Source organism: Martes martes (genome assembly GCF_963455335.1).
Source record: "Martes martes genome assembly, chromosome: 9".
Classification (NCBI taxonomy): Eukaryota; Metazoa; Chordata; class Mammalia; order Carnivora; family Mustelidae; genus Martes; species Martes martes.
This window is the reverse complement of record NC_137896.1, coordinates 40,215,513-40,243,266: the sequence shown is the minus strand read 5'-3', so window position 1 is coordinate 40,243,266 and position 27,754 is coordinate 40,215,513. Positions and strand designations below refer to the sequence as shown.

At 42.0% G+C, this 27,754-nt stretch overlaps 1 protein-coding gene across 2 annotated transcripts in view; it reads left to right on the top strand.

Moving 5' to 3' along the window:
- The window catches only part of KIF16B (kinesin family member 16B), a 283,672-nt gene that overhangs the window by 216,413 nt on the left and 39,505 nt on the right, over window positions 1-27,754 (top strand). For both annotated transcript variants that reach the window (XM_080813104.1, XM_080813105.1), the window contains one exon: window positions 14,346-14,435. In XM_080813104.1, the coding sequence (XP_080669230.1) occupies window positions 14,346-14,435 (90 nt within the window). The remainder of the gene's footprint in view (window positions 1-14,345; window positions 14,436-27,754) is intronic.

Genomic DNA, 27,754 nt, shown 5'->3' with positions numbered 1-27,754 from the left:
GTAACCTTGAGGAAGCCGTTGGGCACAAGCCTGTAGGCTCCTGCCAGTATCGCCTGAGCACCCTGCCCAGCGGTCCATTCTCTTTGCTGTCACGTGAGCTTAGGTACGTGAGTCCCCCTTCTGGGCTCAGTCGGTGCTGCCCTGAAGTTGGGGAGATGCTTAGTGTGAGAGCCCTTGGGTCCACCGGAGCCTCTGAAGGTGAGACTCGGCAGCGGGCAAAGGGCCACCTGCCAGGGCCCTCGGCACCAGGGCCTCACAGAGTTGTGCAGCAGCATGAAGGCAGCTGGAGCAAACCAGCAGAGGCAGTGGAGGATGAGCTTTATTTTGCCCGAACAGAATTTCAAAATGTTCACTGAGTTGTCACCATTTCAAACTTGGGAGATCTGACAGGGAGATCCAAATTCCCCGAGTTTATGTAAAACACCAGAAAATGTAAGAACCCTGGACTGGTGTCCCAAAGGGCAGCCCTGCTTGGGGCCAAACAGTGGCTCCTCTTGGGATGGTTCCTGTGCAACAGACTTCACGGCTCCTGGTCAGAGGAGATCGCCTGAGGGAATGGTCCACACCAAGTCCCCACTACACAAAAAGGCTCACACACCGAAAGAAGTCTCTGATCACCCAGTTTATTAAGTCAGTTTAAACAAACACAGATGCAGGAGGAGGAGGGGCAGGTAGACGCGTGGAGGTTGGGGCCAGCAGGGGAGCGGCCTGCACTCTCTGAGCCCAGGGTCACCCCGCATTCTCTTGCTCTGTCTCTCTTTGCCACTGCAACCTCTCCTGCTCTGCTCGCCAGGACTAGAGCTGTGAACAAGGTGTCTCCGTAAACACAGGGCACCCAGAGGCAGTGCATACTCGCTGCATGGCAGCATGCCTGGCGGGTGGCCTGCTGGACGGCCCAGGTTGTCACCTGCACTTCTTAGGTAGAGCACATATGGATTCAGCATGGAATCAGCTCATGGTCACCAGTGGTGTTCATGCGGGGCTGAGTTAGCTGTTGGTCCTGAGCAGGCATGATCATGACCTAACACTTTCTTTCTCTAGGTAACGTTCTAATCTATTCCCTCATATTTCTCTATTCTGTCTTTCTCTGACATGCCCAAGAGGTTTTAGGCCCTTATTGAGCATGTCTTATGAATTCACTTGTATCTCACAAGCTGCTTGAGTACAGGCTCTGTTCTGTCTGAGGTTTACCTATATCCCCTAAACTGCAGCTTACTTGCTGGCAGTTTAGCTTAGCCCTTCTGATGACTTCATCCATCCTCTGTAGCAGAATTGAGAGTGCTCACATAACTCTTAGACTCCAGCTATACTCCTTATGGTCCGCACCCCCACACTCGTGGAGCCTCTTGGCATTGTGTTCCTCACTGAGCCCTGTAGGCCAGTTGAGTTTGCAGCCTCTTTTCAAGGGAGGACACCATCATCCATCAAGCACCTTCTTTGGCCCAGCCTCTTTGCCAGACATTTCCACATTTCCACAAATGTGCAAACTGTACCAAAATAGGTACATTTTACACTTGTGTATTATTTGCACTTAACAAATTAGGAAATTAGGAATGACTTGCTCAAGGCCACACAGCTAGTAGGGTGAACCAGGTACCAAATACCCATCAGATCTGAGAACTCTGAGCCATGCTGTTGCCCTTGCTTATTCATTTTAATGTGCCTTTTGCAATTTCACTGCATTCTGTACTTCTTCGAAGTTGAGGCCGTGTTTTAGTGTTGGTCTAAACATGGTGACCATTTCCACATCCTTGCCCAAAATCTGCTGTTATTTTTGTATGTATTTTGATTTTTTATCTCGAGTTCTGGCCAAGTTGCAGGCACTTTGTAAATTGGGGGTCTTACTGAGGCTTTGATAAACCTGGAGAATTTGATGGTGGATAGACCTGCCAGGGAGCGTGAAAAGGAAATGCCCAGAAAATTTGCAGTTTGAGAGTTGAAGCAATCACATTTATAGTCAGAGAAATTTCTCTTTATTTGGCAGAACAGAAATAAGAGCCATTCCAGTCTATTAGATAAACTACGCACACATACATCTTTTAGAAATACTCCCGACTTGATAGAATATAAATGTTCAGAAGGATTTGTGTGTTGGCATCTGAGTCTCTGCTTATTAGTAACTTGATAGATGATCTCCCTGCATGTGTATTAGCACAGCTGAGACAAATGGAGTGTTGCATAAGCCGTGGTCCTTCTAGATTCCAATATTCAGTTTGTGTATTATTTTCAAACATAAATAACAAGTGAAAGAAATAACATTGGGACTCGAAGAATCATATTTTATCCTGTTTTTTTAAAGCACCCCTTCATGTCTCTGAAAACTTTGTCTTTCACTGAAAAAAAATTAAGAAAAAACATTTTCCCTTTTTTGCACAAAGCAACTATATCACTTTCACTTGAGCAGTTGCGTTTGTCTTCACAAACTAAAGGCTGCATATATGAGAAACGGCAAAGAAGAAATGAGATTGACTCCCAAGCACCAAAGGAAAGCAATCACTGTGTTGTGGCCATGCCTTGAATTTTCATTTCAAATATGTTTTTTCCTTATAAGAATATATTAATATTTTGTCTTCCATAACTTCAGAATTTGGGGGGTTTTACATCTCTTCCTGAAATAAAATTGGTTTTATTGGACTCCCCTCTTTGCAGTTGCTGCCCAAGGATACCCCTTGCCTTTCCATCGTGCATAAGAAAAGCCCTCTCCTTAGGAACATGATCACAGTGCAAGGAGTTATCATTTACTGGGCACCCAGACACCCTGCTGGTTGTTTCATATGCTTCTCGTTCATCTGTAGGTTAGTATCGTGAGCCCATTTCACAGATGAAGAAGCTGAGGCCTGGAAGGGTTGTGTGATAGAGCCAAAGTCGCACAGCTAATTAGTGACTGGGTTAAAGTTAGGATCCAAGTCTGTCTTAATCCAGAGTTTTTCATTATTCCATTCTCCAGTGATGCCTGGTAGAGAGTTTGCATTCTGGGCTTTGCCTCTGAATATCTTGGTAATTTGAAGGAAAATTGGTTAGGCTGTCATTCTCGCAATTTCCCACAATTTTAAAGTAGGGTAATTTTCCCTATTCCTCACTGGTTTTACAGAGGTGTTAGGGGAAGGGGAAAGTACTTATTAGTAATGATCTTGGATTTGAAAGGCATTTGTCTTATCAGAATCTTAGAGTCTTCTTACATTCTTTCAGATTTACCTTCAAACTACTAGACAGAGTAAGTACACTAAAATAAATGGTATTATCCCAATTTTGAAGGTGCTGAAAATTGAAGCATAAAGAAGTCATAATTTCTAGTTATTGCAAAAGGCTGAGACTTTGGTCAGCTAGAAAGCACTGTTTGATTTTGCACCACTTCATGGTTATGTAGATACGGTGTAATTCAGCAACCAGCTGCTAGGCTCCTTTCTTCATGGCAAGCCATATTCAGACTGGTCTGGAAACCAAGGGCTCTGAGGCACTTCCTGTACTTGTTGGTGCTACATCTACGTAGAAGGATGTCTGGGGAGTTTCCTGGTTAACAGGACTGAATAATCTTATATCTGTGTGGGTCTCAGAAGTCTTGATGCTCCAAGCTCCATATGTCTCTCCCGTCGGTGTCACCAATAGTCAGCAGATCTAGGATTGGATTATAGATTCCTCTCTCCTTGCCCAGTGTACTGGCTTTAAGACCGTGCTCCTGCTGCTAGGGCCTGACTTCTTGACTCAGGAGCCTGAGAGGTAGAATTCCCATAGTTGGTAGACTGCTGGTTCCTCAGCCGCTGCAGCGGAGGAGGATGCCTGCTCACTTCCGGATCTCAGGACGCAGTCTGCGGGTGTGTTTCACCTGGCAGCTATTCCCTTGCCTCCTAGGTGGTTGCTGACACAGTGTCTTTTCCTTTGTGTCCACTTGGCTACAGAGCTCAGCACTCCTTTCGGTTTCTTAGAAAGAAAGGTATGTAAACTCACCTGGAACTTCCCTAGGGAAACCAAGGAAGGAGGCGCATTGCACATCTCAGAGCAAATAATTGAATATACCCTGTTAGCTAATTATGTTTTCCCAAAACCACCAGCCTTCCCTCTCTCTGCTGCCTAGATATCCTTTGAGAGCTCCAGGGCTGCTCCCTTGCTAAGTAGAAAGATTCAGCTTCAGCCTGCTTTTAAGCCTCTTTCCCAAGTTTACACACCCAAAGGACCTTGACATTCAGAAACACTCTTATGTTCCTAGGACCCACCCCCTTAAAGGCAACTTAGAGACCACCTTTTGTTTCTTGGTATGTTTTACTTCTTAACGTCTATTCCCCTTACCTTTCTTACCCCAAACCTGTCATCATGGTATTTCTTCTACATTAGCAGACTTCTGTCTGCAAAGGAATTAGATAAATAACATTTTCTCTTTCTTTATTTTATAATTCTCTACCCTCTCCAGTTATCTCCTGTAATGCTTACTTTCTAAAAACTTGCAACAGTTACAGGTAAGCCAGAAAAGGACTAAAATGCAGGTCTTTCCACTGCCCACATTTCAGCATAGAAAGGGAACTAGGAAGTGCTGCGGAAGAGCATTTATTGAAAAGAGACTCTGGGCTCTACTGTCTCCATTATGTGTTCCTTTATTATGTAACAAATACTCATTTGGTACATGTAACATAGTGTTCTTGTTTTTTTTAAAGACCATGCAGGAAGTATCAAGATACTAAAGAACAGGAAACATGAATAAATAGTTCATGTACTCTCTGGTTCACTAAGGGCCCGGGGGTTGGGGGGAGCATGGGGGGGTGGGGGGGGCATGCAAAAACTAGAACAATGCAGAGCAAAAGGGCAGTGGAGAAGGAGCAGTCAGGAAGAGAACATCTTTGTTACCTGAGGAAGATGGGTGGATTTCAGTGACAAAGGCCTGAGGGCAGACAGAGACAAATGATCTGTGGGTAAGAGGAAGCAGTGCGCTTGGAGGCCAATCTTTGGGAGTGACTCTCCTTTAAGTAGAGGTGAGTGGGAACAATGAAGTAAAGATGAAAGTGAAGATGAAGAAGTTGGGGGGGTGGTGGGGAAGATGGGAATGAATGTGGCAACAGCATCATTTTGAGACCTGCTGAAAGGTGCTCAGGGAGTTGGTCTTGGGTAATCCTGATCACCTCTTTAAAACATAATCATTGTCCTTGAGGCTTGAAAATCTAGAACGTTTTGAAATACTCATTGCAGAGAATGTAATTTGGAGGGATTTCCAAATAGGAGTAGCCCTGTTGAGTCAAAATAGCATAAATTGCATACATTCTGCTATCATGGGGGGCAGCACACTGCAGAGAAAGCGGATACCAGAGACTGCCTGATTTGGGGGAATTTTTCTAATGTGTCCCAGAAGGTCTAGGGGGCTAGGGAAATAAGGACTTGGTCCTCCAATGGTGGGAAAACTGACCTGGAGTCCAGCCTGGAACTGGAGGAGACGGAGGGAGCAGAAGGGAAGAGATGAGTTAAGAGACCAGAAGAGGTTTCCGGCAGTTCCAGTGAAGACAGGCAGTGGACTCCACAAGTGTAGGGTGAGCGTGCCCATCAGAAACACTTTGAAGAACTTTGAAGAACTGGCCATCTTAGAGGCCCCAAAGCAAGGATGTAGAGGATGATGGCAGGCTGTGGTCAGTGAGGTGTTGGTCTCTTTCCAGTTTAGTTCCATTTGTGACAGTTCTCTGAGCTTTTAACTAAGTCTGTTATACTAATACTTGCTACCATACAGATTCCAGTATTTATATTTCACGTTCCCGCAGACATGTTCACAGTTCTGTGGCTGCAGAAGACTATATTTTGCACAAATCTGATAAAACTCTAGTATAAAGTTTTAGTGTAAAAACTTGTAGTGTCTATTAGGTTGGCATCTGACTTACTAAATAGAAGGCATTTTATTTTTATATACTTTAGGCCGCTCCTCAAAATGTTGTTAGCAGATAAATGTTGTTTGAGAGAACTCTACAAGTAACTATTTACAAGGAGGCCAGTTAGAGTATTTTTCTTTGGGTGAGAAATTGTAGATTCTCATCCTTAACACAGATAGATATACACAAGGGAATATATACTGATGACAGATCTTAAAATCGACAATTCTCAAACCAGCAAAGTATGTATATAACATAAATTTGTGGAAAGCACTCAATAGAGAATTGGTTATAAGTAAATGCAGTTCATCTCATGGACATGTTTATGGTGGTTAAGTTGCACTTGATCATTTTATGGCCCAGAAAAGATGGATTTGTATCAGCAGAGCCATCCAGTGACAGAGACGTAATGAATTTGCTCCTCAAAGATGTGGAGTAATGATGCCCTGCTTTCTCAACATAGAAGAACAGAATCGAATATTTTGACCTGATTTATTTGGTGTAGTGATCTTCTGTCCTTTCTGTCTGCATCAACACCTCATCCCATGCCCAGTTTTAATTTGGGGCAAAAATAGGACTTCAGTATATATTTCCCCCCTCTGTGTAGGTTTTCCAAACTTCACATGCACCTTTTCCCACCTCCACGGGTGATGGTGTCTCCATTATAGAGAAGGGACTTAACTTTGACTCCACGTTTTCCTGTGGAGAGATGACACGCGTGGTTGCCTTGCCCCATGCTCCCCTCCTCCACCCCCCCCCTCCGTTTCTGCAGTGATCATGACCGGCCTTTATGCTTTGTCATCCTTGTCCTCATCCTGTTTGCATGTTGGCAGACAAGGAGGGATTTAAATGTTTTAAATAGAAAGTAGGAATTTTGAGCCATTGCAATCCCTATACTTAACCTGGGGTCAGATAAAGATCTCAGGGGTGAAGGATTTAGAAATCTATGTGTCACTGTAAACTTGTGTTATAGATATACTGAGAAGGCACCATATTCTCAGTACAGTAAAAAAAAAAACAAAAAAACAAAAAAAACAGATCATCATACTGTGTGACCAAGTCAAATAATCTGGTTCAGCTGAACCTCAGAGAAACCTCTAGAACAGGGTATGTGGAGCCAGGATGGCAGTAGGCCCTGTCTGCCATTTTGACAGATCTGGGCCAAGCCTGGAGATCTTACCTGATTGGAAAAGAAAGATAATCTTTTTTTTTTTTTTTTAAAGATTTTATTTATTTATTTGACAGATAGAGATCACAAGTAGGCAGAGAGGCAGAGAGAGAGAGAGGAGGAAGCAGGCCCCCCCGCTGAGCAGAGAGCCAGATGTGGGGCTTGATCCCAGGACCCTGGGATCATGACTTGAGCTGAAGGCAGAGGCTTTAACCCACTGAGCCACCCAGGTGCCCCAAGAAAGATAATCTTAAGTACATCTTTCAGCAAACTGCCTGCATCTAATGTGATGCCTAACACATAGTAGTAGCTCAATAAAGGTTTATTTCGACAGTGAACGGTTCTTCCACATCCACCCCAATTACTGCCAAAGGCTCATTCCCTCAGAAGGCTTAAAAGTTTGTAGGGTAGCAAGGCATTTATATAATTAATATCAGTTCTGTAAGTTAATTAATACAACTTTAATTATGTAACTGATATCCTGCTCTGGTTAAACTGCGAGCTACATGCTAAGGAACCATGGAGGACGGAATGATTTTTCCAGGGAGGGAAGTGTGGGAAAGCTGCCTAGGGAGGAATTATGGTTTGGATGCCACCCAGGAGAGACCTGTCTAGTCACAGAATGGGGTATGCACCTGAGGAGGCCATTCCAAAGACTGCAAAAGACCAATGAATAGGCCGTCTTTCTGGGTTAAGTTGTCTGAAGTATGAGATTTCTGATCCACAGGGAGCTGAGGTTAGAAAGGTGGCATTGGGTCAGCCTGGAAAAGGCCCTGAATGCCATGCTGAGGGCCCTTGGCCATGAGGGAGGGAAGGAGTAGGGGGAGAGGAGGTGGGAGGATGCTAGCACACCAGATTTGATTTTCAGGCAGTAGTACTAACCGTGATTTACAGCAAGCCTGCTTATACTGAAGCCCCTGGAAGGTTTATCAAAACAGATTACCAGGCCCCACCCCAGAGTTTCTGGCCAAGTAAATGTGGGTGAATCCTCAGACTTTGCATTTCTAACAAGTTCCCAAGTGAAGCTGGTGCTTGCTGGTCAGGCATCACACTCTAAGAACCAGTGGTTTTGACTACAGACTGAAATACTGAGGGTAGAAGTCATTCAAATCTGTATGTGGGTTTGTTAATTTGAGTTTATTAACACAATCAAATAAGATGTGAGGCAACAAAATGAATCATTACCCAGAATGTGCCAGTAGCGATCTTCATTATTAAACATTTTGAAGAAATTATAATGGTTCCAGAAAGTCCCCTTCCTCTTCATTAATAGTGGGACTCTTGGAGTCACCAGCATAACACAGTGAAGATAGAGATCCCTCTGACGCCTATACTGACCTTATTAAGCCCAATTCAAAGGAGTACATGTATCAAGCTTGTGATAGGCCTCTGCACTTTGGGCCATCTTTCTGTCAGCTCTGCATACCACCCTGGTAGCATCCCACATACTTTTGAAAGCACTGGGGGCTGATACCAAGAAAGCAGAAGGAAGTGCATTGGATACTTTTCTGGGGGCTCCCTCAGGGACTCTCTTATCTCCTTGCTGACTTATTGGCTTGTGCCCAATGCCCTTGATTCTTCTGCCCAGGAAATCACTTAGCCAAGTCATGACCTCCCCAGTATTTGGTATATGCATGCTGTTAGAGAAATTGATATCCCTCATAAAGGCAGTATTCTCGGGCCACCATGGAAAGAGGAATGAAACCCCAAATTATGAAGTAGACTTGGAATAGCCATTTCATTAGTTAGAGATTTTAAATAGTAGTCTGACATGAATGAGCTGAGAAAATAGCAAAGTGGGAAAAACTGCAGTCCAAAGACCTACAAGCTAAGTGTCCACTTTACCTTTATATCCTTATCCTAATCTTACTCGAGGCCATCTCTTCTACCCAGAGAGATGAGAAAAGGTGTTGCTGGCTCATTGTCCCTGAGAGCCTGAGCATTTGTAAGATAAATCCATCTTGGGACTGGCCCTCTCTTCCAGCTCTTCATTTAGGATGCCTGTGTCATGCCGAGTACCCTTTTAAGGTGCAGTGAACACCAGCTAAAAATCCCACCTCTCCCAGAACTGACATTATAGTGGAGAAAGCAGACAAAAGATAGGAGGTGGTGCCTAGTAAAGGTGCGACAAAAGGTAGGAGGTAGGAGGAAGTGTCTGGTAGAACAGTAAGTTAGAGTAGAGGAGCAAGTAGTATAAAGATGGGAAAGGGGTGCCATTTTAGATAGTATATCCAGAGAAAGCATCAGCGAGAAGGTGATTTTGAGCCTAGACCTAAAGGAAGTGAGGGAGCTAATCATGTGAAAAGAGTATTCCAGAAAGAGGAAAAAAAATCTCGTGAAAAGTCCCTGAGGCCGTACTTACTGTGTAGCCCATTTGAAGTGTTCAGATAAGCGAGGAAACCAGAATGAGCAAGGGAGCGAGCCGATGGAAATGATGCCTAGGAGGAGACCAGTCATAGCGATCCATGCAGTTCAGTTGAAGAACTTGAATTTGTATCCTGAGTGAGACGGAGCAGCTTGGAAGGATGTCCTCTTCCAGCAAAGAAATGACCCATCTAACTTTATTTTTGACAAGATGACTTTAGCTACTGTGTGAGAAATGAGTGGAGGGAAAGTTGGGGCAGAACAGGGGGGTGGGGAGACTACAAAAGCAGAAGCAAGGAGACTAACTAGGAGGCTGTGAAAGATAACCCGTATGAGAGAGGATAGTGGCTTAGACCAAGATGTGAACAGTGGTGATGGTGAGAACTGGTCAGAGTCTCATTACATTTTGGAGTTAGGTGGAAAGGATTTGCGGTCTGATTAGACATGAGCTGTGAGAGAAAGAGGACCATCAAGGATGATGCCAGATTGAACAGGTGGGAGAGTGGCGTTGTCATTTACTGAGATGGGGAAGCAGGAAGGGGAGGGAGTTTGGGAGATAAAGTTTGATAAGTTTAGCCATGTTAAGGCTGAGATACAATCAGACATCCAAGTAGGCAGTAGGATATATGAGTCTGCGTTTCGGGGGACAGATATGAGTATCGAGGGAATCATCAGCATATAAATGTAAACTTTGAGATGGGATGAGATCATTAAAGGAATGAGTGCAGGTAGAAAATAAAACATGATCAAGGACTAAGCCCTGGGACACTTTGATGTTTAGAGGTCAGGGAGATGAAGAGAAATCTCAGCAAAGGAAACGAAGGTAAGAGAAGGCAGCAACCTGGAAGCCAAATGAAGGAGGTGTTATGAGGAGGAGCTGACCGGTACCTCACATTCTGCTAATAGATCAAGTAAGGTCAAGACCAAGAATTACCGAGTGGATTAGCAATATGGGGGTTGTTGATGACGTTGGTAAGAGTAGTTTGAGTGGAATGCTGAGTAGATTGGAGTGGGACAATGGGATAAAGGGATAATGGGAAGAAAGAAATTGAAATATCAAGAATAAACTCAAGCAGTTTTGTTGTGATGGGAGGGTAGAAATGGAGTTGTAATTAGAGAGAAAAGGGAGGCCAAGATGGGAGTTTAAGATGAGAGAAATAATAGCTTGTTTCGATACTGATGGGAATAATCTAGTACAGAATGATACAGAATGAGAATGTGTTGGTACGGGAAAGAAGGGAAAATTACGACCTGCGGTATCTTTCAGAAGGCAAGAGGGGATGGAATGCAGTGTTTAAGAAGAGGGCTTGACCTTAACAGGAGATCTGATCCATATGTCATGCCTGGTAACAGGGAGAAACATGAGGTACAGGGTAGAGGGTGGCATAGGAGACTTGCTTAAGGGTACCTGGGGAAGTGTTCTTCTGATTTCTTTCATTTTCTCAGTAAAATAGGAATTCAGGTTATCAGCTGAGGACAGGGAGAAAGTGATGAAAGCTTCAGGGGAAAGATGAGGTAAACTATTTACAAAAGTGATATCTAAGACAAGCGTGGATAGGACTGGAAAAATGGGATATGACAGTTGGGAGGCATCTGGGTTGACCTGAGAGTGGGGATTGTGACTTTCAAACGAGACCAGTCAGTCCACGTCATGGTGTGTTTTTCTTTCACATTCTGCTAGGCAGGTGCAGGCCTGGGGTAATCAGACAGTTGGATTTCACCAAGGTTATGGTTTAGTTATTGGTCCAGGGAATTTCAAGAGCAGGACGAAGAGATTTGAGGTTGAATGCAAGGGAATGGTTGTCATGACCGCCCATGCTTTCCAAGTTGAGGTGAATAAGGAAGCAGGGCAAAGGTTGAGGAGCAGGTTAGGGTGTTGGAGGGATCATCTGGGTGTTACTGGAATGACCCAAGATTCACGGCAGGAGTTCCAAAGTGTTGGAGCAGATGACAGTGAGCAGAACCTAAGACCTTCAAGGAATTAGGGAAGTGACTAAGGTGAGTTGAAAGCTGCAAGAAAGATGGACGGAATTTAGGGTCTGAAAGCATGAGCTTCACAGAGCAGGGATTTCAGAATGGAGAGAGGAGCAGTGGTTTGAAAGTTGGGTGGGAGGACAATGTCTGCCTACATCCCAGCGCAATGGGAGGAAGAGTGCGGGGAGAAAACAGTCCCTACTTGAGAGGGCTGCCAGGAAAGTGGATCCTCAGGGGAGAGCCAGCCTTCATTTAGAGTGAAGATGACAGGGATGTTCCTGGAAGAGGCTCAGGATCTGGGGTATTTTGCTCACAATTGACGAGGAGCTAAAGAGGTACAGTGGAAGCAACCAAAGAGAGCCAGGGAGCACAGAACGGATGAGGGAGTCCTAGGCGTCTTTGGTGACTTTCTGTGGAATTCAGAGTCCTAACACAGCAAGGTCTCACCTGTGAGCATCCAGCCTCTTACTGCTCCCGGGTCACAAGTGTGGCGCCATGAACTTTCTGGACTCTCTTGGCAAGTAGGCAGCATCCTAGCCCTTCCTGTATTCCCTTTGACACCTGCTTTGTGTCCATCCAAAGCAGAGTATTGCTGTGTTCTCACCCTAAGGAAGTCCTCACACCCATGCTGATTGTGGTGGCCTCCGTCACCGTCCTTTGTGGGGTCTGTCAAAGAGAAGAAAACCAAGAGAAGGCCCCTCCATGCAGCTTAGCTGCAGGGTGCAGTGTTTTCCAAGCTTGAGTGACTTGCATACCAGCTTTCAAAACTTACAGCTGCTGAGCTACTGTACTATTTTTATCTAATGATTTTTTTGGTAAATATACTTACCTTTTTTTCCTTACAGAACTATCCTTTTTGAGGGAACTCATCAGAAGAAACCTGCCACAATTAAAAAATTCATTGTAAATAATGAATACATTGGGGCACCTGGGTGGCTCAGTGGGTTAAGCCTCTGCCTTCGGCTCAGGTCATGATCTCAGGGTCCTAAGATTGAGTCCCACATCTGGCTCTCTGCTCAGCGGGGAGCTTGCTTCCCCCTCTCTCTCTACCTGCCTCTCTGCCTACTTGTGATCTCAGTCTGTCAAATAAATAAATACAATCTTAAAAAAAAAAAAGTACAGAACCAGAATGTTGAAATTCTTTAAAAAAAAAAAAAAGTACATCCTTATATGACCAAAAATCATCTCACTTGCCACTTTGGGAAATGAGTGAACCCAAGACTGGCTGATGGGGCGCCTGGGTGGCTCAGTGGGTTAAACCGCTGCCTTCAGCTCAGGTCCTGATCTCAGGGTCCCGGGATCAAGCCCCGCATCGGGCTCCCTGCTCAGTGGGGAACCTGCTTTTCCCTCTCTCTGCCTGCCTTTCTGCTACTTGTGATCTCTCTCTCTGTGTCAAATAAATAAGTTAAAAAATTAAAAAAAGACTGTCTGAGACTCAAGACTTACTCCTCCCAAATTCCCTGAACTCCTGGGAATTCCCCCCACTACTACTACTCCTCTCCTACTGATCCCCATGTGGGAGAGTCAGACTGAATGACAATGCTTGAGAAGGGCATTGCTGTCCTATGCAGGATACAATTTCCCATACAGGAACAAGGCCCATGCAAATGCCCTGGGTGGGAAGTAGTATGTGCATTCAGCGATTGTGGCAAGAGTGAACACACCTAAGGGGAGACACACTAGAATTGAGGCTGCTGCAGGCAGTGGGTTAAAAAATTAGAATTTGGGTCTTTAAGATAAAAAAATGTAGATCTTTTTCTATGAGCAGCATGAAACTACCAGGTGGTCTTGAGCGGGGGAGGTGTGTGTGGAATGATCAGATTTAAATTTTAAAAAGCTGCCCCATCAGTTGTGCAGAGCAGGGATTGGAGGGGACACATGTGGACACAGACAACTGGGGGAGTCCTGGTAAAGGCCATTCTGAGACCCGATGGCCCAGTGTGGCATGGTCATGGTGGTGGAGGATGGAAGGATAGAGCTCTAAGAAATGTTTACAAAGCAGAAAGAGCAAGACCTAGTACCTGTTGGACTACTGGTCATGTTGGTGGGGAGAAGGGGTTCAGGTGTGGCTTCAGTGCCTGTCTGGTGGAGCTTGCTGGATGGTGTAGTGAAATGGACCAGACAAGAGCTGAAGTTGAGACTAACAGCGAGCACTTGGAATTTGGTTTTAGACGAGATAACTTTAGAGTTCTTGTGGTGTGACATGTAGAGAATGACATCTCTAAGTTGAGTACATGGGTCTAGAGCTTAGAAGAAAGTTGGGAAATGTAATGGGAATTTGAGACTCATTGGCCTGTCATTGTCAAGGTTGGTGGGGTCTCCCAGCCTCCCATTATCTTGTGACCTTGATATGTGAGCCAATGTGCCACAAGGCCTTTGCATGTGTACCAGTCAGCACTTCAACAGGAACAGTAAGTTCAACTACCAGTTAAAGGCTGGGTTGAGAATTTCTCCTCAGAAATAAAGCAAAAATGTATTGTGTGTTTTTATACTAATAATTGAGATACAGAAATTTTGTTTTCTCATTTTTCTTTGTCCTCTTTTCTCCTCCCATCTCCTCTTCCTCCTTTTTTTCTCGGCTTTTTCTTCTCTCATTTTTTCCCGTCCTGTCCACTATGGTGGCACGTGGTAACCTACACTGACACTTTATATGGGCATGGTGCCATAACAGAAAGGTCACCCTTTGGGATTTACTTTCCTCAACCCAGGTGAAGGGTTAAGGGACACTTTTTCTAAACAATTAAGAGGTAACTGTTTGTCTCTCATTTTACATGAGCACATACTGCTTATAAGCAGTTTTGAGAACCAGAGATGCATCCTTAAGTAGAGTACGCTTTTATTTATAAGTCTTATTTATGCAGCTAGATTAATGTTTTCGGTTCTGGAGAAATTTTACATGCTAATCACTTTTTGTTAATTTTAAAATTATTTTTTAAAAAATGCTAGTCATTTTTTTCCTCTAATTAATGCTGATTTATTTTGATTTTCCCGGTTAATAGATTACTGTCCTAGATGAGACATGGACCGTATTTAGACGCTACAGTCGTTTTCGAGAAATGCATAAAACATTGAAGTTAAAGTATGCAGAGGTAAGTTATAAAATAATTATCTCCAATTAAGAAAATTTATTTTATAAAGCAAATGAGCTGATTGCATTATCAATGCTCCCCCCCCTTAAGTATCAGCTTGTAAGTGTCACCAAGTTCTATTGCAATTACTCATCTGTCAAAGTAGCTTTTTAACTTCTGTTCTTCTTTCCAGTTCCATTCTACACAATTGAAACATTTCCTAAACATAAGATTTTGAAAGTGATAGTAAAGTGATGGTAAATGAATTCTATCCTTTTCATAAATTTTACAGCACATTTTAAATAAATATTTTAATCAATTTATAACTTTTGAACTGTAAGACCTAGTAAAATGAAATAGTAATAAATCTCTCAATAGAGATTTGCCTTTTCTTCTCTTAAAAAAGACTGTATTAGGGGCGACTGGGTGGCTCAGTGGGTAAAGCCTCTGCCTTCAGCTCAGGTCATGATCCCAGGGTCTTGGGATCGAGCCCCGCATCAGGCTCTCTGCTCGGCAGGGGGCCTGCTTCCTCCCTCTCTCTCTGCCTGCCTCTCTGCCTACCTGTGATCTCTGTCAAATAAATAGATAAAATCTTAAAAAAAAAAAAAGACTGTATTAATGCTTAGACTTCTACTTAATGAGAAGTAAAGTCTTAAAAGTTAATTTTCCACCAGACATGGATGGGAGGTAGATTGTTAGAATGGAATTCTCTAGAAGCAAGGAGGCATTTCATACATCTGATCAGATATGGAGAGTCTGTTGATACATTGTTATTCTTTTCCTCTTTAGACAAAGACTGGTTTTTAAAATACTTCTTACTTGGGGTGCCCAGGTGGCTCAGTCTGTTAAATGTCTGACTCTTGGTTTTGGGTCAGGTCATGATCAAGCCCCATATCTGTCTTCATTGGGGAGTTTGCTTGAGGATTATCTCTCTCTCTCTCTCTGCCCCTAACCATGCCCCCGCTGGACACTCAGTCATTTTCTCACAAATAAATAAATAAATCTTTAAAAAAAAAACTTTTTAGCAGAGAAAAGTATTCCTAAAATTAATGTGTATCTTCCAAGTGAATATTTATTTATTTACTTTTATTTCAACTAAAGGAAACCTTGTATCAGCACAGCTCTTTGGGAATTTTGGGTTGAACTAACTACAGATCAGTCAGTAGTCACTGTCTAATGCCTGCTTTCCCTAAGTATTCCTTTTCAGCACTATTTTTTTTTTAAAGATTTTATTTATTTGACAGATCACAAGTAGGCAGAGAGGCAGGCAGAGAGAGAGAGAGAAAGGGAAGCAGGCTCCGTGCTGAGTAGAGAGCCCGACGCGGGGCTCAATCACAGGACCCTGAGATCATGACCTGAGCCAAAGGCAGAGGCTTAACCCACTGAGCCACCCAGGTGCCCCCCTTTTCAGCACTATTTTTACAGTTTCTTATGATATCCTAAAAAATACTTTAGTCAGACATTTTTTTTTCTAGTTCAGTTCACATTAGATAACTGATGTTTTCTTAACCTTTCCATGCCTTCTCCTCTTCCTTATCCAATATAAATATAAAGAAATTTCCTTTTTGTAAATAAGATGGTTCCTTGAGTTCTGGTAAATTTGAATTATCTGAAATCTGGTTGTTAAGTATTAATAGTATTCAATTAAAAATTGAAGAAGCTTCGGGTAGGAATTTTGTTCCTCAGGAAGCTTCAGTTCCAGAAGTAGCTTCTTCAAAGTCAAGTTATTAAGTTTCTGCAATTTACTCTTCATGTCCCAAGTTAATATTGATAATAAAAATTGGAAGTATCATGTACATATTAATGTACAGAGTAACTTGTTTTTAAAGTGAGCTTTGCTGCTCATCACCTGCTTGATTATAAGTTACTATCCCAATACTTTAATAATGTACAGGTATTCATATTAACTTAGTAAATTCCCTGATGATATAAAAGTGTATATAGCATATCAATATAATATATATGTATCATTCATTCCGTGATTTATTTCATGTCCATTCTTTCAGTGACATTAGTTCAGGGCCATACTACGTAGGCAAATTTCATAAATGCTAATAATGGAGTGGTGGACAAGAACAAAAATGTCTTCTCTTATGTATCCTCAAGTCCTTTGGACAGACTGATGGTCAACAAGGAAAATATAATAACTAGCACTTAACGAGTACATGTGCTATGTGACGATTACCATCTTAAGTGAGCTGCATGCCTTTGAGGAAGAATAACGGCAAAATGTAATGGGGCAGAAGGTGTTAGGCATTTTAGTACATGGTTGTTTCAGAGTTGGCTTTCTGATGAAACAACATATTAGTTGAAATTTGAGTCCAGAGAGATGAGTTTGCAAAGAATGCACAGCCCTAATCAGTGCTTTTAAAGAAAACTTCAAAACAAACAGAAGCAATTTTTAAAAATATAATAGAAGAAAATACACCTGAGGTTAACAGTGATGTAAACGTGTAAATCAAAGAGGTTGCCTGTTAGCAAGTGATATTAATGAACAGAGTTGATCACATACGTAAAATTCTTCTCAAGGAAAGAAAGAGTGTATTACACACCTGCTGAAAAAAGTTAAGTGACCTTCGAATGAGGGAAATCAAGCTGATCTCATTCATTCAGTCAGTCATAAGTCTGTATTGAAAGACTCCACACTGAATACCACGGTGAGCACAACAGCCACATTCCCTCCTCTCACAAAGCAGAGAGAATGAGCAATAAACAAGCAAACCAATAAGTGAGATAATTTTAGACAATGTTAAGTGCCGAGGCAGTGTGATAGCATGATAATGTGGCATGATAGCTGGACACGTGGGGAGAAATCTGAATGTTAGAAAGGAGGTAAGCATGAAAACCTAGAGGTGAGCTTATCTTCAGTAGAGGGAACAGCAAGTGCACAGGCCCTGGAATAGGACCAAGCTTGGCATGTTCTGAGAACAAAAAGACCTGGGAAGTGTCAGGTGTAGTGGAGATGAGGGCAGAGAAGTCGGTAGGGACTGTATCATGTAGGGCCGGGAGTTCAATCCCATGTGCTATAGGAAACCACAGGGTGATATTAAAGAAGTTCTGAACATTCAAACTAAGCTGGGATTTCTATTTTTTCCATGGATGACTTCTAAAAGGAACCTTTTTCCAGAAGACAGGCTCATGATTTAAATGACACTCAGGATTGAAAACTGCTTGTCTGTGTTGAGTCTAACTTTGTGACACAATTTCTTTCTTCTCAGGGCAAAAAATGTTAAGAACTTTTTTGTGCACCTATTTAAAAGAGAGGGGGTGATGTGAGTAGCTATTTGAAACCATGTGGCCATATCCTAAAATGCACACTGCCTCTAGAAAGGGAAGTTATGCTACTTACAAAGGCTGAGGGGATGCCACCGAGCTTTGCAATAGCCACACTCCAGCTAATTTCCTCACAAGTAACTGCATGCTGATGGTGCCCTGGGGCTTGTGTTAGGCTTTGGGGCTCATGACTTCCTGTAGTTGGAGCCAGAGACTTGCTTCTTGTCACACAACTGGTCAGCAGAAGCCAGTGTGGAGGCCCAGATGGTTGGACCCCATTTACTATTTCTAACCAAACAATACTATACAAATAAAAATAGAGGGAAAAAAGTTGATCTGTAAAAATATAGCAGCATGTCATTGTAGTTCTAGATAAATCTTATTCCAGTGAGGGGAGAACAGCATCACCCATTTAACATTTTCAAGATGAAACTTAAATGTCAAGTTGAATATCAGCTATATTTTCTAACGTAAAGTTGACTTTTCCTTTTGTGCAGCCTAATCTTACTTGCTAAGTGTTTGTGGGGACTTGAGATGAATAATGTTTATTAGGTCTTCAGCAGTTAGGACTGCTCTTAATATTGCAACTATTATTGCCATCTCTGTATATAATGTTAATCTTACTGAAGTAATCAGCTACCTCCAAATGATCTACTTGGCCTGACAGTGTCCTAGAAATCACTTGACTTGTCAAAGTCAGAGCTTCTTCAGGAACATCAAAAGGTTCAGATAGAGGGATGCTGAAAATTTCTTCTCACAGATGACTGTTCCATAGCCAAAGTGGGAACATGTTTTATTTACCTCACTCCTTCACCAAATTGAGGTCATTATTTCTATACAAATAGGAAACTACTCTTGTTTTCTCAGTTGCAAGGGTAACAAGATGGTTTATTTTTTTTTAGTGATGATACATACTAAATTTACCAAGTTATACAAGGTTTCACATTTTTAATCAAGCTGAGAAAATATTGAAAAATATGCTTGAATTCAAAATACACGGGGTTTGTAATTATTTGCCAAGATAGAGAATCTCTGTTCACCTTAAAACTTTAGTTTGAAAAGAACAAAAACAAAACAAAACGAAACGAAAAAAACTTTAGTTTGGGTTATAGCTTATAATCTTTTGGAACTCTGAATTATATCCTATTCATTCACGCTTCCTTCTGGAATTTAGACCTGTTTTTCCTGGGAAATATATCTCTAAAGAAGTTTGATGAGACAGTTCCTTTTATGGAGATTTTCTCTTTTCTTCCAGTGATGATTTCTTTCAGATCATAAGTTACACATTTATGGTAAAAGATTGAAATTATTCAGAGATGTGTACATAGAATGTAAAAGTTTCTCTTCATCTAGCCCCCGGAAGTAAACGTTCACAGTCCTCTCAAAAGGTCTCCTTGGGTCCAGCTAACCATTCAGTCTCACAGGACTCCCATAGGCCATACTTAGCATTTTGAGTGACCTGAGAAAGGTGTAAGACAGATAGCTCTGCTTGCCAGCAGAATACCTATGGGGACATTCTGAGTTACAAGACTCACCTCCCTCAGAGAAGTCTGGAGCTATGGCGTCCCACTAGTGAGCTGTCACTTCCCCAGTCTACCAACACTTTATCCATTTGCCAAAAGATTGATCATTCTGCCAAGAGCAGTGGTCCTAGTAAACAAAGTTGGCATACCACCTTAACGGATTTTGTTCTTCATGGACATATGGGTAATTTCTAGATTCTTGCTGTTGTGACTACCTCTCTGTGCACGTTCTATTTATTTATTTATTTATTTATTTATTTATTTATTTGAAAGAGAGAGAGCTGGGTGGTGGGGATAGGGGCGGCGGTTGGGGCAGAGGGAGAGGGGAAGAGAATCTCAAGTAAGCTCCATGCCCAGCACGAGCCCAGCATGGGGCTTGATCTCACTACCCTGAGATCATGACCTGAGCCAAGATCAAGAGTCAGATGCTTATGGACTGAGCCACCCAGGTGCCTCCTCTTCTTGAAGGTATCTGCACACCTTCTGATTCAGATATGCATACTTCCCCTGTGAAGCAATTTAGTAATTGCTCAACTGTTTTTAAAGACCAATTTGCAAAGAATCAAGATTAGGATAAGAACACACAGAAACTGGGGAAACTGAGAGCCCCAGGGCCTTGCCTCCAGTAGTGATAAGGTTTTAAGAATTCCTTCCTGTCCTTCAGCTAAGTCTTCTCATTTCCCTGTTTACTTACTTTTATTTCCTGAATTATTTACTGTATACTATATTATCTCCTTAAGGAGAAAAAGGTCAACTACAAACCCCTCAGGGATACTTTATATACACTTGGGTGGTGAACCAGTTAAAGCAGGGAGGGGTTGACTATTAGCTGTAACGTATGTCTGTGAAGAAATCAGAAGGGATTTTGGATTATTACATGCAAAACAAATCTGTGAATCGAAGGGCCAAGGAGCCACTGGGTCCCATGAAATGCAGGCCTGGAGACTGAGGGCATGAGCAAAGCAGAAATCAAAGAAGAATTGGGTCCATTGCTTTTGTACAGTGACACATTTAAGAGTAAAAAAGAAAAGAAAGTTCTTTGTCCTGTATAATACTAAAGAAAAATAGATTGGCTGCAGGTGATCTCAAATCCTAACGGGAGTGCTATGCTCATTCTATTTTCAGAGTCCCTGTCTGAGTAGGCTGAGCCCTCAATGGAGGTGCTGCATAATTCAAGGTTTCTTAAATTGTTGTTTTATTTTTATTTATTCATTTTCCTTGATCTTAGCACTTTCTTCTGGATTCTAAATAGGTTTCCCTTTTGTCTTGAATTCATTTGTCCTTTTGATATACTGACATGTATATCGCAAGATAATAGCTCCTTCTGGCTTTCTTTCTTTGCTCCCCTTCATTGACCTCATATGGAATCTTAATCAAATTAAACCCTGTGTTTTCAGATTCCATGTCTGTACAACGATAATGCCACAGCCAGTTTGTAAAAGCTTGTGAAAGCCTCAGCTAAAATATGTTATTGCAAGTGACTATGGAGTCATATGCAGCATCTGCTAGAGACCATGTCTCTGCAATTTTATCATGCAAATCATTTCTGCAGTGCTCTTTATCTGTATGAAAATTTTTTTACCCTGTTAAAATCAGTAGTATAATTAATCCCTTTAAACATCAGTCAAGTTAGATGCTCAGAAACACATGGTCTCTCTTTGCCACAGAAAAGGCAGAGTTCCTGTTAATGTCTAGTGTCCACGAAGTTTACCTATAGATCCACGTCCTAGTCTAAGGGTCCGTCAGATCAAAACACAGCTCATCAAGAAGCTGAAAAGAAAGACTATTTGAACACCATGTTCCCTCTCAACCCTTAGAGCAAATAGTGAAGACATAGTGTGCCACCTGCTTTCTGGATGAATGGGCTAGTGGGCTCTGAACATAGTTAATGAAGTAGTAGGACATGGGGCTGGAAGATGAGACAATCACTGACAGCAGCTCATTCTAGGAGGTTCAGAGACACTAAACTCTGATTTTTAGAGGACTTTATTTAACACATTTAACAAGAAGCCCTCCCTGCCAAGTGCTGGAGCCTAGTGGGCACCTCATTTCTCAGAAGAACTGTCTCATGCCGGGAGCAGAGAGGCGCTGGAGTCCATCACCGAGGGCCCTTTTGTAATCATGGCCTAAGAGCAAGATTCTGAAGCAGGTGTGTGTTGGTCTGCCTGGTGGCAAGAGGATGAACCATAGAAACGGGCTATGTTATGGCTCAAAATGTACCGTCCAAGTAATGCTAAGGGAACCCTTAATGCCTGTGTGTGCTGAGAGCCTAAGTCCCATGGAACATGACATGGGCCTGCCTGCCTCATAACTGAATTGCCACAATTAGAGTTGAGTTGGACTCAATTAGAGTCCCCGAGTATCAAACAGGAGATCAGCCTCCACTGGCGGCATCCCCAAGTGGGCTCCCTTCTCCCTACAGAGCTAAGGGAGAAAAACATTTTCAGAGCCTTTGAGTAAAGCATGAAAGATTGCTGTATTAGAGCAACTGTTCTATCTCATGTCTGGCAGTCTCCAGGTACCCAGTAAATACCAATGGGAGGGGGAAAAAAACGATTAGGCAAGAGGTGATTTAATTTGTATATGAACTTTCAGTTTGTGCTGATAGAACCATTTCTCACCATCTTTATTTTCCAAGTAATTTCCCTAAAGCAGCACCAAAAAAAAAAAAAAAAAAAAAAAAAAAGGAAAGAAAAGAAACTGGCTGTTGGCCTTGGATTTGTTTTGGACAACTATTTACCATCCATCACTGAAATGCATTCTCAACAGTTTTATAACCAGCATTCCAAATTTAATATAAAAATTGCAAATCTACTCACCACCCAAATTACAATGCTACCCACCATAGCCACAGGGAGCATCCAGTAAGCCTTAGATAAATTCACCTGCACCAAGCCCTCAGCCCCCTTGAATTTTTAAATAGCAAACAGCTATGGAGGCAAAAATAGAATGCTGCCTGCCAGCTTCCTGACCTAGTATGTTATGAGAGACCCAGGCATTTTCACTGTATGGTTTGCATCATGCCATTCTCTCCACCCAATAGATAAACAGTATTTAAATCACTGCTTTCAAGGGTAGGGGTAGCTGGGAGCAAAAAGCATCAGAATTTGCTGGGAAGCTTTTCTGGGATATGTGGGCACAAGCGCCACACTTAGGAAATTCTGATTCAGTAAATCCGATGTGGGGCCTAAGAGTGTGTAGTTAAGGACCAAATTCCCCAAACGATGCCCTCCGGGCCACTAGTTAATATGCTGCCTGTCATTTCTTTTGCATCCACCTCGGGAGCATTAGTTGATTTTTCATTATTATAGGTCACCAGTTCTAAAAGGTAATTTCCAGGGACCAATAATCTTGTCAAAGTTAATGACAGGTGAGTTTAAGCCTAGACAGTGAGAGTATGTGGATTGTTTCTTTGACCACCCAAAACTCTGAAGCATAGAGTAGCTGACGAGGAGACTTCTATAGCAGGGGTTGTACCCGTTTGCACACTACGAAATATAAGTTCACCATGGCACCTTAAAGATCTGGGTACTGCATGGTTTCTCATTTTAGACATGAGGACTCAAATGCCCAGACAGAGTTTTGTTGCAAGTCACACCAAGACTTGGGGCGTAGGCAAGGTTCATGTCTCCATATTTCTAGTCCTTCTTTGTTTTGATTCTCCTTCTCCATGACCGTGTTCCTTCAAGAAGAGGGAGTTTTCAGAGTGCCCCAGATGAGACCAAAGGGAACATGCCTTCTCTGCAAAAATCTGTTACATAAGCAAGTCCCCACGGAGAGCTAGAAACTGGGTTTCTTCTGTGAAATGTGTGACAATGACAGGCTCCTGCCATGCCTCTGTCCGTGAAAGGGGCTACTAACATCATAATAAGAGATGGAAAATGCAAGCATTTGAGTTAGTCCAACTGTATAATTATTCTTAAATATGCAATATTAAATTCTCACAGATCTGAAACATTTCTCACTTTCAAAAATCGTTGCAGCCCATATGAATGTCCTCAAATCTGTCTTCCCTGGCTCATGCCTAAATAAGATTGACACTGGCTTTGGGAGGAGTAAGATTTTACGTGGAAAAGTTACAATCCTTATGCCAAATATGACCAGGTCAGTGCAGTCTTAACTGTGTGTCCAGTGACGGTTTTGTACCCAGGATGACTCTGAGTTTCAGCACTTCGGTGACAGCAGGACAGTAGCTCTGTCAGTGGTGTGTCCTCATTGTACTTGCTGGCTGCTCCATACGGACCGCCAGCACAGAGACCTGCCTTGCTCCCGCATTCAGCAGATATGCAAGAAGAGTCACGAATGTGCCTGGCTCAGGGCGAGGCATGTAGCAAGGTATTCATAAATATTGGGGGTGTGCTTGTTCTCATATCAAAGGTCCAAAGGTAGCTCATCGCTCCTTCAGTAATCCCCCTAGATTGTTCTGAAGAGTCACTCTTTCATGCTTCTAACAGAACTTGGAAGAGAATTGCTTATTTGTTTGTGAGTATATTTCTCAGTGACAGCTGTTCTTATAAGGCGTTGGAAGCTGCTATTAATTTTCAGTAGTCAGAAATGCTCCCACCTCGTCAGCTGTGAGAATTATGGCAGCTCTTTGATGAGTTTTCATTATTTGCATTTCTCAAAAGCTGGAGTGGCTAAAATTTACAGCCACAGACCCGCAGGGTGTGGATGTTTCAAATGCTGTCAGTCATTGTGAAGGTATGTCTACTTGTAAAAGACCGGTTAATTTGACCAATTAGAGTGCCAGATGGAAGTCCCCCCCACCCCCCAGTCTTTAAAAATTGGGTACTACTTAGGTAGCCAAGTGTTACAGGAGTAAGGGGAAAAAAAAGGCCTAACAAACAAGGAATGAAAATAAAATACACTTTTATTAGGTGGTAACAGAAGTCAAATGTTTTTCTTTCATTAGTAAATATTCCACACTTTATTAGTTGTTTTCAGTTTTCTTTCAGTGATTTATAATCTAGTTTCAGCGGCTTAATTGTTATAAAATCATAAAAGAGAAGCAAGACTTTTTAATCACTCATTTAAATTTTTGTGTAAGGGCTGCCTTTATTTATATCCAGAGGAATAGCGATGCCATTTATCAAAATCTGTGCTATCTGTTGCCTCCGAGACCACCTGGACTTAATAAGGGTCTGGCTAACCTAAAAAGTGAACTTGGCCAAAAGAGAAAGGCTTATAGTAGAAGCAAACTTTTCCATTATGTATAATTTGTCTTCTTGATGGCAGCAGAGGGGCCAACCTATCTTATTATAATCTAGTAAACATTGAAGTCGGGATTTGAGCGTGATGGGTCTTTGAAGATAATTGGGCTATGTCAGTTCACCGGGAATCAGAAAGAGAAAAAGCAACTTGGAGATGAACATTTCACTCTGAGATCATTAAGATCATTAAGAAATATTACAAAGCAACAGAGAATGCTGACTACGTTGCTGATACATAGATACGTGGCTGGCTAGCATGATGGATGAATAGATTCTCAGTGCTTTCATTTTCCTTAAACTGAGATTCACAGATAATTCCATAAAGTGGCTGTTAGTTATAAGCAGCTACTAATTGTCTTATCTGACTTTGTTGATTGTTCTTCATGTAGATCTGTTGTTCAGTCTATAAAATTAGAGGCCTGTTGTTCAGAATAAAGTTAATAACTTGAGTTTTTAGACTCCACAATCACTGAAGAAGGGAAAGACAAATTTCACTGGAAATCGGTAGGCCTCAAAATTACTGATTTCATTTTTCTAATGGCTTTTATTTCAGTCTTTTTGTCTTTAGAATATGTTTTATTTACTGAATTGCAGAACAAGCTTGTCATAATGTTTCTCTTAGGCCAAAGAAGTGTGCTGTTTTATCCTCATTTGTTTGTTTCCTGTGTTTTAGTTTTGCATAATCACATTTCATAATTATACAAAGTATTCCATAGGGCTCTTAAGTTTTCTTCCAGTGTTCTCCAGGACTACCAATCTTCCACAGATATCCAATTTATTTGATCTTAGTCATGATTTTTAACTTTAATGTACAATTTTCCCATAAGAGCTCAAATGTCTACATCATTTCCCACTTCTGCTGCAGGGATAATGGCTGTAGCAGGAAGAGGTACCATTTTAAGGGATTTCTCATGAATACTGCATTCCCATCTGTGTCTGTCCTTTTCCCGTTCTACAACCTCTTCAGAAGTAACATGCTTCATTACTGTATTGGGCCCTATTTTCCTTCTACCTGCCTTGGCCTGTCTTCAAATAAGAACGCGGCGAAGATTCTACAGGAAGTCGGTATAGTCCTCAAAGGCAGCACAGCCAAGAGAATAGGTAAAACGTCTCCCAGGTACCTGAAATGCTACTTCTAAGGTCCCACATACAATTTTAATCATCGGTACTTGAGATACAGAATTTCAGAGCTGAAAGGGAACTTGAACCTCTTCGTTCAACTCCTTCAGGTTTCACAAGTGATAAAACTAGAAACGAGTTTTCGTACATTGTACCAGCAGCTCCATGCTGAACTGAGACTTGAAATCTGATTGCCCCAAATCCCAGGTTATTAAAAGAAAAAGACATATGGTGTTAATTTAACTGTTCCATTAAATCTGTAAAGAGAATAATCACTTTTTATTGTTTCTATAAAAATGATGCATGCTCATTTATAAAAATTTCACATAATACAGGGAGAAAGCAACAGATCGCCCCAAATCATTCTCTAAATATAATTAATGTTACTATTTAATGAACATTATCTTAAGTACTTAAATGGATAGGCGTGGATAAAAGGGTGGATATGTAGGTTAGGAAAAAAATTAAAATGAGAAAAAGAAGAAAATGCAATTCCTTTATAACGTTACTACTTGAAGGTGTCAGAAGTGAAAGGAAATGAAATAAAACTGAAGAAATTGCTGAACTTCAAATTAAATGTTGCTCTGCCAGAAGTTATAAGTTCTCTAAAATATATGTGACTTTAAGCAGAAGGATTATAAACAAAAAAGAATGTGAGTTGCTAGTTTTCAAATGTGTTTCCATTTTTACAAATTATCAGTTGTGTTTCCCTTTTATGAACAATCAGTTGACTTTTGAGCACGTGTTTGGAGGTCCTAGCAGAGGAGTGCAGCTACTCTTATACCCTTGACTGAAGGACGAAGGACGGTCCTTCCTTTAGTGGGGAAGGTCGCCCTCTATGACTGAGCGACTGAGCAGGAAGCTTCCAGGGGGAGGGACGCACATGGAGCAGTGAGAGAGGAAGGGGACACCCGCCTAGCCAGCCAGATCAGCTGAGTCAGCTCTGGCGATCTGTGGGGTGACAGAGGTCCCAGCCAGATCACTCTCACATCCATCAACTGACTCTTGTAACAAAGACAAAATTAGCACGCTTTAACTCCCATCTTCCGAATTTTAAAAGTCATTTTATATTATTATTTTACATTGTCAAGTTATATAGCATTCACATTCTTTCATACCTAAGCCAAATATACTTCCCTCTTGGTTGTGAGTTTAAATAGAGACAATGATCACTTTACCATCATTTCTTCATTCCTGAGATCTTTATATGGTGCTGCTCTCAGTTGGTTATTTTTGATCATCCAGTACCTTTTGGAAAAAATGCCCCTTTGATGTGTTTTGAGTTCTTACGTGCTTGAGAATGTCTCTCTGTGGCCTGCACGCTTGAAAGACACTTCGGTTAGGTCTAAACCTGTGGGTCACATTCCCTTTCCCTTAGCACATTTCATGTTGGGTTATTTTCTTTATGTACTTTATGCTCACCTGTTTTCATTTTATTTATTCTACTTCTGTTTCTTCTACTGGGACTTTCATTCCAATTTTTTTTTTTTTAAGCAGGTTGGGGGTAGGGAGGCTAGGTGAGGAGTAGGCACAGAGGGTGTGGTGGTACTGATTGTTCAGTCAGCTTTCTTTATTTGAGAATAGTTTAGATGCTTTTTGTTTGTTTTTTGTTTTTTACCTTTCAGCATGCCCTGTTAACTTTTTGCTGAAAGCCAGATATGGTGTATTGCCTAAAAGGGACTGAGGTAGATGGACCTTTTAGTGTGAGGTTCTAGGTTCACAGGCTGGGATGCAGATGGTGTTTCCAGTTTGCTGTAGCTGTGGTTTCGGAAGCTCACCTTTCCCCCAGTGCCCTTGGTTGGGTCTCCCCTAGAGAGGAAACCCTTTGGGTTTTCCTAGAGACTTCTTCAGTAGAGCCCGAGGCTTGCAGTTCTTTGATCTGTAATCTGTTGTGCGGGAACCTCCCCTGATGCGTGGTGAGGTGTGGCGGGAGGGGAAGGCCCGGTAGGCCTTTGATCAGGTTTCCTTTTCCAGTGAGCCTGCTGTTGGGCATTCCACTCTCCCTAGGTTGGTTAGGCTTTGGTTACCCAAGGTATGGTTAGATTCCAGTAAAAGAGTTTCCCTTGAGGGCAGGCTCTGGGTATATTTCAAAATGGTTACCTTTTCTCTCCTCCCGCCGCCAGAAAGTAGTGGATTTTTTTCTCATCTCACAGTGAAGATGTGGGTGGAGGTAAAAGTAACAGAAGTATGTGGACCTCACCCAGACACCAAGCTT